This window comes from Oreochromis aureus, linkage group 7 (assembly GCF_013358895.1).
Source record: "Oreochromis aureus strain Israel breed Guangdong linkage group 7, ZZ_aureus, whole genome shotgun sequence".
Lineage (NCBI taxonomy): Eukaryota > Metazoa > Chordata > Actinopteri > Cichliformes > Cichlidae > Oreochromis > Oreochromis aureus.
The window spans coordinates 22,741,609-22,753,976 of NC_052948.1; the positions used below are offsets into that span (position 1 = coordinate 22,741,609).

Sequence of the window (12,368 nt, forward strand, 5' to 3'; positions counted from 1 at the left end):
ACTGTGACTAAATTTTGAGCGTGAGCCCTGTGAGCCAGTGCCCCATGTGCCCAACCTGTGTGTGTGTGTGTTTGTGAGTGAAGGCTTATGGATTCATACACTCAGGTGGAAGTAGTGATGACAGCTTAACAAGCAAGCTGGGCTGGCCCCGAGAGTTAAGCTTATTAGCTAATTAACAAAGCCTTGGCTCTGGCACCATGTTTGCCTTCCTCTATGGGATTGGCAGCTTGAGATGTGATTGTGTGCAGGTAGAAGCTTTGTTTGTGCATATGTGCATGTAGCTCAGCTTTCCACACCAATAAACATCTCATCTGAACTCGCCATATTATAGCCAATGGCCAGCATTTGTAAAAAGGCTAGATTTTATTGAAAATTCAGTAAACCTCATTCTTTAATCTTAAACTTGATCTCCTTTTACATATCGCTGTGTTTCCTGGTCAGTACTTCCTTGTTTCTGGCAACAGGCTGACTCCCCCTGGGCTTCTTGTGGTTGGGTTAAATCTATTCGTCTGTAATTGATAGGGATCTCTTTACTAATGATCAGGCACAGCCTGTGAGTCTTGAGTGCAAATACAGTCAGTGGGATATGCCCAGTAGCCCTCTCCTGCTCACTTTGGCTGTAGGCCAGCCAACATATGGTATGAGCGCATGCAGTGTGGTTTGTCGGAACAGTTTTGAATGTTGTCCAAAAGAATCAGGTTAAATTGCAATTTTATCAAGTCCTCCTTTTTTACTAGGATTTCAGCAAAGTGCCAATTTGATCCTGATAATTTGGTGAAGGCCAGCATGATATAACCATAATGGAAAAAAATGCCGACTGTGTCACAGCCAAGATAAATTCTGCTTGAGGCCTGTGGAGCATGTTTGACGTGGCTTCTCAAAGATGTGGACTTTAATGCACTGCGTTACAAACTGCGATGGAAATTGTTTGTCTCGACTAAACCGTCACACACACACGGCATTAATATGAGGGATACTGCATTTCCAGTCTGATTTGTATTTGAATGCTATTCCTCTTAAACAAAAATGAACTAATCTATTAATTTCACTTGTTTATAACACAGTTTTGGAGAAAAGTTAGTGGTCAATATTTGTTGTTTTCACTAAAAACTCATGTGATTTGCAGGACTAATACTTTTTTTCTTTTCTTAAATGACTAAAGATTTTTGGTAGATAATCAGACCAACTTTTACATTTTTTTTCATTTCAATTTCTGTCATTTTCCTTCGAATGAATTCATATTCTGAACTCTGCACTCTGCTTTAAACTACAGACATATTAGACATTTTTCAAAGAACATTTATGGAAAAAAATTCAAATAAGTCCTACTGCAAGTGCAGTGCAGGTTGACTATGAAATCAAATGTTTTTAATTATTTTAACGCAGAGGGATTCATCACTCTTAGAAACCAGACGCTATTTTCACGGCAAAATTTTTATGGCACTGTCAACCCTGGAAGTGTGTTAAAACTGCGTGCTGATAGTACCTATAAAGAGTTGTGTCTGATGATTTCTCCTGTCATTGATGTTTTGAGGAGGAGCTGCATTACATGCATATGCAACCCCTTTTTTTTCCTTCTTTTTATTGTTTTTGTGATGCGAGAGTATCTGCTTGGGGCAGGTGGGTATGGTTGGGAGTTCTGACGGCTCTGTTGGATTCATTTGCCTTTTCTTCTCTTTGGTCTGCTGTGAAATAATTGAGGACGTAGCCCAGACTCAATGTCAGCTCCCGGAGCCCCCTCTCCCTCCACCAAAACCACAGGCCCCACCCAAACCAGCTCCCGTGGGGGCCCGACCCAAAACAGCACTTCTATTGTGCCTGAACAACACATCTTTCTGTGTGTATACATTTGTTCATGTCCGTGTGTGTGTGTGCTAGCAGGGATAAGATTTCATATATTAAATCTAAAGTGGAGCCAGAAGCTTGGGCCTTGAACTGATCTTTTGGGACTGTGTGTTTGACAAAGAAGCAGTTTTGTTGCCTGGATATAAGTGCCCTCATTTTCAAATTTCTTTTATTTATTTAAAAAAATACAGATCTAAATTTCTTGTTAACCAAAGTCCTATTAAGTGTGGTCAAGCCCAGCTATTTTGTTTATAACTCATTCTTTTTCTTTCTTTTATCCGCAGAACTTGATGTTACAAACCTTTCAGTCAGTGCAGTTTAAATTAAAGCAGGTCACAGATTTATTTAAATGTACAAAGTTGTGTAGTTAAATCCAAAGCTGTGGCGTATGTGGTGGTTTTTAAACGCTTGCCAGCGAAACCTGCTTAACTATTCTCCATCACTCACATAAAGAGTGGAGATAAAGAAATAAAGTGTATTTTATTACCTTTTAAAACAACTGAACGTTACAAAATAAAATCATCCACAAGTAAGGTGTGACATCTGTCCAAGTCTTTTCCAAAAGTGACTAAGCTATACTACTTTCACTTTTATCTTCAAATCCTGCCGTCACATCAGTGTGCAGCAGGCTGTAGAAAGCAGTACCTTTGCTTCGAGGACAAATTTTCACCTTGTTGTTTCCTCACGTTCAGGCAGCAGCGGCTGTTGATATCAGTGTAGTAATTCAGAGCAGGCCTGACCTCTCTGACTGCACCGCCGGGATCAACAGCTGGGCTTTTCTAGTATTAAAGTCACACCTTCAGTAGAAACACTATCCTTTATCTAATTCAGCACCGGGTTTCAGCCCAGAGTCTTCAGCAGTACGCCCATCTTATATCACGTAAAGTGCTTTACACTGCTGGGGGGAGTAGTTTATGAGTATTTTTAGCATGTGAATCAAAGCCCCACCCAAGCAATGTTGGAAACTGACTTTGTCTAAGCTGCAGGTAAAGTAAATGAATAAAAACTTTGTTGTTAACTGTCAAAGGACAAATTTCATACCAATTAAATGCCAAGTAGATTTATGGCACATTACTAAAGTGGTGTCTTCGGGTGGCCTCTTAAATTTTGTGTTGCAATCGATGTTTTGTTTACACTGCAGTTTAGTCAGCTGATTTGTTCATACAAGATCTGCTTCATACCATATGAATTTGTAGACATAAAGGGGTTTAGGTAATCTACAGGCTCCTGCAACATCACAGGTTTACATCAGACAGGACGTAAAATGCATTTCTTGATGAAGGAAATATTCTTTAGCATGAGTTTTGACACTCGCTGGATGTGGAGTGTCAAATAAATATTTCAATATTTGTTTCTATGGTTGTTTCTAAATACTGAATTTAGGTCTCTCAATTGTGAATTTTCATTTTCACAGTGTTCTGACATTTGATAGACAAGCTGGTAAAAGCAATAAGCAAGGAATTTCTTGTCTTTTCTTTTCCTTCCACAACAAAAAAAATTTATATGTGTATATATATATATATATATATATATATATATACGTATACATATATATATATATATATATATATATATATATATATATATATATATATATATATATATATATATATATATATATATATATATATATATATATATATATATATATATATATATATATATATATATATATATATATATATATATATATATATATATATATATATATATATATATATATATATATATATATATATATATATATATATATACATATATGACTTCATAAGTCCTGTTGTCCTGTTGTGTAGCATTAGTTGTAATGTGATTATGATTGTAAATGTAACAGAGTATTGATTTAAATTATATCTGCAATATGCGGTTCCTCCTACAAGTGGCCCTCTGGCAAAAGAATGTGTGTGTGTGTGTGTGTGTGTGTGTTTTGAAGGAGGGTGATGTATGTGAAGAGGTTTGCACAGGACTACTTGCAGACCCCCCCCACCCCCACCCCCGGTCAGGATCAACGGCTGCTTTCTCAGGCCATGTTCTTTGACAAGAGAGTCCGGGTGTCATCTGACAGATGAAAATAGTGTGTGTGAAATGGACACCGTGCTAACACGCAGCCAGGCTAACCACGCTGCAGTTTAATGGTTTTACAACACTGAGCGAGAAGTGCTAGGCCATTGAACATGTGTGTGTGTGTGTGTGTGTGTGTGTGTATACATGCGTCTGTTATCTACGTGCCCCCCTCTGTGCAATTAAACGTCTCAGCAGTGTACTGGCATTCTTTAATCAGTGTGTGTGGTGTGGATGTATGTTTCAGTGCTTCAGAGTGCTTCAGTGTTCTCATATCAGTGTGTGTATGCTTGCGTTTGTGTGTTTTTGCGTCTATGTGGGTGTGTGTGTGTCTCTTTCCTCCTCCTGGCTAGCCTGTCTCCTCGTGTTTGGACATATGTTGAGTTTTATTTCACTCAGACATCAATCCTGCTGGCCAGCTGTTAGGACAGCTGCTCTCTCTGTGCCTCTGCTGCTCTGTTTCTCTCTTTTACTCTATCATTCGCTCCGTCTTGCGCTCGCGCTCTCTGTTTCTCTTGGTCTGCCTCTCACTCTGGTTTTTTTTCTTCAACATTAATGTTTCTTTAACATCAAAATGTTATGCTTCTTTTCTCTTTGCTTCTTCTAAACAGTATTTTTTAAATTTTGTGTCTCTTCAAATTCTTTCTTTCTTTCTCGTCCTCTCTCTCTGATCCTGTGGGGTCTGCAGTTGAAGTCATAGCACTGGCATAAATTTGGAAGTGCAAAGTGTAGCTGTCAGCTTCCATTTACACACATTCAGTAGTGAAGTGAAGACACAATTTTTTTTTTATTTTTTTTTTTAGCTGTGGGTGTGTTACACAAACATCAGGCACTGGTTAGAACATTGGATTTTGTTATTTTTTACATTAAGTAATTTTTCAGATTAATGCTTTTTTTTCTCTTTACCTTGGCCTTAGACTGCACACTCCCGGGCTCCGAGTTCCCGAGCTCTCTCACTAAGCATAATGTGTTTGTTTGCGAGACTGAAAGAGACAATGTATGTGGACAATTTAAAGCTTAATTTTAAGCTTTCACACAAAAATCTGCTCAGCGTGAGTGAACTAAACTTTCAAAAAAGATGTATTTCCTAAACATTTTTGTTAGAAAACAAACTTCATTGTAATATGGTGCATACCTGTTGTAAGTAATTTTAAGATAAATATTGCACTAATGAAGGATTTGGCAGGATAGATTATTCCACTGCTTCATATTGAGCTCTCTTGTTAGAAAACCATGAATCACAAAGGTAAAGTTTAGTAAAGTGGCGGTTTTTCCGACACAGCCATTCTTCTAGGTTGAGAGAAATAGCTCTCTACTCCTATTCATACGTATCTGTTACTTACCAACATTTTGCTGAAAAGTTCATTTCATGAGCAACTTTTAAAAACAAGGAATACGAGAAGCTAAAAGAAAGAGTGAGAAGAGAGTGACACAGTCATATAGTAGAAGCCTGTGGCACACTGTGTATTTCTTGGCAGTTGCTCTTTTGGACTGTTGATGCTTGCCTGCCACATACCCACACATACACTAAGTAAAGCACACACAGCAAAGCACACAGTAAGTTGCCTGTGGCTCATGTAAAACACCCAAAACATTGTCTCTTGGCAGGTTGGCGTGGGGACAGGTGATAAAAGTGTGTTTACCCTAAACACTCGCCAGCTTGCTAGCTGCCTCGGCGCTGATTTACTACGACTCCGTCTCTTCAACCGCTTCTTCTCCTCTTCGCCTTCCTTCTGGCTCGCTTTCACTTGATCTTATCGCTCATTCACCCTACCTGTCTGTCTCTTCTCCATACTTGTTCCTGCTTGTGACAAAGTCTTTTTTGAAAATATTTTTTATTTTACAACAAATAAAAAGGGAATTTCCAGATTTGGAGTTGAGAAAAGGAATGTCTAAATTGTTTTGATTTGGGAGAGTAAATTTTTATTACTTCCAGCATGGAGGTAGTGTTTGTGTGTCTTTCTGTCTGTAAACACAGTAGCTCGAAAAGTTTTGAATGAATTCTGGTTAAACTGTGTAGGGGTGTAGAGCGGGGTCATGTTAACGGTCCATTAAAATTTGACTAACATATATCGAGGTCTTCAAGTTCAACTCAAGAAGGATTTATTGGTCAAAAATTGAAAAAAAGACATATAACTTGTGCCTGTGCTTACAAGTGTTTTTTGACCTTTGACCTCTCTGTCATGGACAATAGACTAATCTGAAGGTGAAAGGGATAATGTTGGCATGGGATACTTTTTGAGTATAGCTTATTAATAGTATAATGTAATGTTATGTACATTACACTAACAGTTTATAACAACTTAAATACATTTTATTTTTGGGGTGGGGGTTAATATAAACTTGTGATCTTTTTTCACTTTATATTTATTACTAAACATTTAAAGCAGTTTGCTAACAGTGACATACATGGTGCACATGTACTATATCCACATAAATAATAATAACAACAAATATTTGTACTTAAAATTAGAAGCCTGCACGCTGCACTTTTACTGTACAACAAACGTCTTAAAGTATGTTTGTTTAAAGAAAAAAAAAGAATGTATGCAAAATAAAATACTGTTCCCTTAAAAGTAAATACCTCCCAGAGAGTGAGCTGACTTGCTGGAGGTATGCGCTCTCGGAGTGCTTCAAGCATCAAGAACACATCAGCAACTATTTGATGTAGTGTAAGTTTTTCCTTATTCTTACTTTTTCTATGTCGTCCTTCCCATTTGTTTTTACCCACTTCAGTTTGTCTTTATAATTCCTCCAAATTGCTGAAACAATCATCTTCATCATTGTCTCCCCTGTCCTACTATCCACCTTTCCCCTTCGTTCTTTTAATGTAACCTTTCTTCCCTCGCCACCCGAAGCATCCACCCGCTCCCTCGTCTTTTTAACCCGTCCAATTTCCGTATTATCCTTCATTTGATAAAGAGGCCTGTTTCTGGACAGCAAGGAATTTTTATCCACCCACCAATCTAAACAGCACTTGAACCCTGACTCAGTTGCGGTGACGGATAAAGAGCCATCTAGGGTAAAACATCTCCCTCCATCCTCTCTCATCCCTCTCTTCTTGTCCTCTTCCTCGTCCCCTCTTTCTTCGTACCACACCGCTCTCATCCCCCCGCAGTCTCCTCATCTGATCTGTTTATCAGTACGAGGAGTGTAAATTGTGCAATAGAGTACACATACAGTTGACTTATGCAGATGTGTCTTGGAGTTATAGGTTGTATTTTCTTCACTAAGTGCTCTCATAAATTGGGTTCCTTGATATTGTTTGATACAAGGCGCACTGCACAAGTGCACATTGGCGTCTTCAGGTCTTGTGATTAGAAGAAAAGCCCCTCATCCTGCCTCTGTCCCACAGCCTTCCTCCATAAATATCACCCCTTGAACCAAATGTACACACATACTTTTCCTGTGGAGCCACTTGTACAGTAAATCTGCGAAAGAAAAATCAAAAAAAAAAATCAGGTGGATTCCATTGTCCGGAGGGGTTGGAAGCTATATTCATTACATTACTTTACTTCAATGTGGTCCGCCTGCCTGGAAATACCCGCTGTTTATTGCCTAATTTGGGAAATCACCACAACAAATTTCTGTCATTTTTAAATTGTTTCTTTGTTCTGTATAAATCTGCCACCCTACCTCAGTGCCATTGCCCCCCGCCCCGCTCTTTGTTTACATTGAACCCATGTGACGAGGACGGCTGCATCAGCTTATTTACAACAATCATAATCCGACTGTAAACATGCAAGGTTTTAATGGACCTAATAAGGAAGCTGTGCTCGGCTGGTGGACGGCATCTCATGACCGCACAATGGGCCCATACGCACAAACTAAACATTAAGCCATTCACAATAGACCATGTGCCCTTATGAATGCCTATAGCGCCTTTTGTCAGGATAAAGGCACCACAAATAAGCTATTGTCTGACTTAACCATTCTAAATCAGACAATCCCTTAGGGGCATGTTTTCCACACTGCACCCAAGAATGTCTCCTTTTTTTGTCCGAGTGTGTGTGTGTGTATATGTGTGTGCGCTTTTTGATGTTCTTGGTGTCTGAGGCCTCCTCATGGGTCCGTGCATGACCATGACACCATCTATGACACATCCGCCGGCAGAAAAACAAGAGTGTATACACAAATGAAGGACCTTAAAGATTTGTGTCGTAACATGTGCAGAAATTTGACATACAGAGTAAGTAGTGCAGGTGCTGTATTTCTGAATGTAGTGCTTATGCTTAAAGGTATAATCCTTAAGATTTCAGGCTTTTCTGGCTTCACATTTGGTTTGTGGTGGTGACTGAAACAGAAGAACAACTCGTATTTATGTGTTTCTAGCACACGCTGGAAAAATTTGGTACACTGAGGGCTGAGAGCTGTCAGCAGTGTTTTCTGAAAAAGTCATCTTCTGAATATTACAAAAGTTGTGTTTGCACTGGGTTTCATGCTCTCCCATCCTCATAGGTACCCTTTAAACAGAGGATGATAGAGCAACTATATTTTTTGCCTCCATTTGGAGACAAAAACTGTTAAATTTAAAGGGTTTATAGCGGAAACCTATTACAACACAAACTATACCTCAAGACTTAACAGGCTATACTTGCTTACATTTATTTGCTGATGCCTGACAATGTGCACACTTTACTGTTTCTTCATTCACAGGTCGCACACACAGACAGAGGCACACAAACAATCCTGCTTGCACATGTGCAGATATCTGTCTCTACCAAGTTTGTCTCTCTACTGTTTGCCTGGTGAAGAATTGAAAAGTTCCCATTGTTTAAGTAAAGTTCACAGCAGGACTCCAGTTGAACAAATGGGACCTTATGAATCTTATGAGACCACGTGTCTCTGATGTCTATTATCCTGAGGCTATGAGACACATTGTGAGAAAAAAAAAGACAACCATCTCTAAACAATGCAGACATTCTCATTTGGTCAGCTGCTGCATTTTTTTAATTTTTATTTTTTTTTAGAGAAAGTAGGAGGAATTGTTTTTTCCCTCTCCTTGATGGGAAATGTACTCATTCTTAGTTTTTTTTTTTTCTTGTGTCTTGTCCTTTTCATACTTTTTATCATCATCACCCAATTTTCTCCTCTTGCTACTACTTCCCCAGTTTTATGTTCATGGGCGACAGTCAGGCCTCCTGTGAGACCCCAGCATTAGTGTCTGAACAGGTGGACTGTTGTAAAATGCATATTTCGTTTTAAATATGATGCTATTGTCTGAAAGTTACAAATGGAAACAGACTTGATAAAATGAAACTAATTGTTTTGTTTGTTTGTTTTTGTAGAACCCTCTTGCATGGAAAGACTCCTCTCTAAAGACTGGAAGGAGCGCGTGGATCGCTTGAACGCCACTGAACTCTTGGGGGAGGTTAAAGGTAAGAGTGAGAAAGATAGCAGCTACTACTATATCTACATTCTCTTTCAATGCAAAGTTGAAATGCAAAGTGTATGCTGATAAATACTGTTCCTGCTTTAACTGTGCCCTTTGCCACAGTTGGCAAAACAAGAGAAAGACAGCAAGCGTGTTTTCCCCCCCACAATAAGTAGAGCCTTTTTCAAAACCTGCAGCATCTGCGGAATCTCTCCTTTTTCTTTTTGGTTCACTCAAATATGAAGAGTGTTATAAATAAAAGCTAATGGTACGTGCGCAGAAAAGACACTGTTGTGCAACGCTAAATTCAAGGGTAAGAAACGGTCAGATATGCTGCAATTCTCTGCTCTGTGTGTATACTTGCTTCATGTTTCTGCATATGAAAGCAGCACAGTAAACGGTAGCCAGGCTTACCTGTTGAGCTGTGAGGGTGGCTCTAAGTACTCCAAATTGTACCCTTGATTAAAGGGTGTGTATGAGAGGAGAGGTTGCACATGGTCCTATGTTTTTTTAGTCCACATCAGAAAATAGCATGTACGAAGACATAAATCACACAGAGACAAATGAATTCTCGACCTGCTCAGAAGTGAAAATAGCAGCATTCTTGGGGAGATCAAACGTTAGAATTTAGCCAGATTCTGCAGAAGAAACGAAAATATATATGTATATATATTTTTACCTTACTTTTATTCTTTGCACATCTTATCATTTTGCTTTAGAACTGCATTATAATATGCAATTTAGAACTAATAAAGCTATAAGATCATGTATGGGTGATCGGTGTGAAAAGCAGTTCTTTACACATTAAATTCTATAAGTAAAATATGAAATTACAAGTATTACCTCTCTTGACATCACTGTATATCACACACTGCTGACACAGGATTTTGGGGGCTGATACCTAAACCGGTTTTTAGGGAGTAAAAAAAGAAAAGTTACATGTTGGCCAACAATCGATGAAGAGACCACCCTCTGCCGTCTGTGGTGCTGCTCTACCACTTGTGACGCAGACAGCGCTTATTAAAAGGAATGAAATCAAAGCCACTTAGAAAAATAGTGCTTGTTCTCAACGCTGAAATGCAGATCCGATATTACTGATGGTTTTCTACTTTTACAATTATCTTCCCCGGCATGTTTTACATCTCCTGACTTGGTAAAGTTCATGCATATTTTGAGCTGTCGTAACGAGGAGGCCCTGTCTGCTGTACTATATTAGAGCAGTGACCGTGTGGAGCCTCGATTGCAGGCAGTGAGGCTGACTGGTTAGTATAACAAGTAATACAACAATAAAAAACAATGAGAGTCTTTGCTCTGAATCTACAGAACTACTATACAGTGTAGTTTTTTTGTGTGTGTGTGTGACCGCGTCTGACTAAACAACTCACACATAAGAAGGAAAATTGCTTTCTTAAATTTCTAAAATGTGCTTATGGTAGTTAAATAATAAAAATAGATTGAGGTAGAAAAACAAATGACTAAAAACTGATATATTAAGACAGGGAAATGCTTTCTATCGCGACAGCATTTTCTGTTTGTGTGCTGTAACACAAGTTGTTAATGGCAGAGCAGTCGAGCTGCCTTCAGTGAGAGGAACCGTTTGTGATCGTCTCCGGCTGAAATGGCAAGTATTTCCTCTGTGGAAAGTGGAAAAAGGGGACTACAGAGAACCTTCTTCAGCAGAACAGCGCAGACATTGACTTTTATTGTAGGACACATATCAGACGCTTTTTCTATGTCGTCATACCGACTACCTCCACAAGCACCCTACTTACTCAGATAAAATAAACACCCTTAATCACCCTTTGCATAGTAATAATTTAGCATAGGTTACACAACTCATTAAGAGTGCTCTTGTGTCAGATAAGTGCAAAGATACAGTAAAGTTATTCAAACTAGAAGAAACAAGTAAGATGAAATTCAAGTAAGAGTGAAGTGAAGGTAATTTCCATCAGCAGAAATGATCTTTATCTTTGGATTCTTTCTGTTTTCACTGCGAAATATTAAAATGAGACATTCAAGTGCTCGATCACAGTGTAGTTGCTATAGTGTGGCACATTTTTTACACGAAGACAAAAACAGCTGTCCTCTCTGATTGCTGAAAATGAGAAATTATAAGAATAAGCCAAAAGTCGTGCTCTGCTTCCCTCAACTGCTTTTATCTTTCTTATACAAAAAGGTTGTTAATTGAAAGTTACATACGTATTCTTGTCTGCACAGATTTTCCAATTTTTCTAATCTCAAACCAAAGTCCAAGGCCAAGGCCAATCAGCATTTAACGATTCTTTTCACCTTTCTTAATCAACCTTTATATAAATATTTGTTACTTACTTTTTTATTGGTATTACTATCACTCCCATTGTTGCCATATCAAATAGGTTCAGGTCATTGTGTGAGGAGACACACAGGATAGAAAACTTAAATTAGGAATAAAAAATGAATAAATCAGTTCATTTTAATTAAATTTAAACATTTTTGACAGCTACAAAAGGTACAAAAAAGTATTTTCAAGGGCACGTTCCTGCTCAGATTTAAGCCTCTCATGCTCCACTTGTTTTGATGTGCTTTGCAGATTTAGCGCCTGTCACATGTGTCTTAATCTATTAAATGTACCACTTTTATTGGTAAAGGATATGCAGAGGCATCTCAGCCTCTTTGAAAGTGACTATATTTCTGCATGAAAAGCAGCATTCAGATGAAATTTTTTTATGACACAGAGGAGGAAATATTATTATTAAGATAAAGACGTATGCAAATATTTTAATTGTCTAATACTGCATGAACTAGCAGAACATTAGCTGAGATATTTTTTTTCATTTGCTTTAAATAAGTATATATCAGCTGGAGTCATGACAGCATTATTAAACTTTTGTTGATTAGGCAGAATTTGCTAAAGTTTCTAATAACTTGAAAAATAACAGTTAAATAGCATTTAACTGATCATTCAGTAGCCTCAATTAAAGTGCCTGTGTGTTCTTTAATACACTTACTCTTATTTAAAAGCACAGTGCTTCATATTACTACTTTACACCTATTTGATAGGTTTGGATTGAACTTTTTTCTTTTTTTAGTTTGTTTGTTGGAGCAGACACAA

General features: G+C 38.2%; 1 protein-coding gene across 7 annotated transcripts in view; it reads left to right on the plus strand.

Moving 5' to 3' along the window:
- The window catches only part of LOC116313968 (transcription factor SOX-6-like), a 102,085-nt gene that overhangs the window by 45,171 nt on the left and 44,546 nt on the right, over positions 1 to 12,368 (plus strand). For all 7 annotated transcript variants that reach the window (XM_039615542.1, XM_039615540.1, XM_031731828.2 and 4 more), the window contains one exon: positions 9,192 to 9,281. In XM_039615542.1, coding sequence (XP_039471476.1) covers positions 9,192 to 9,281 — 90 coding nt within the window. The remainder of the gene's footprint in view (positions 1 to 9,191; positions 9,282 to 12,368) is intronic.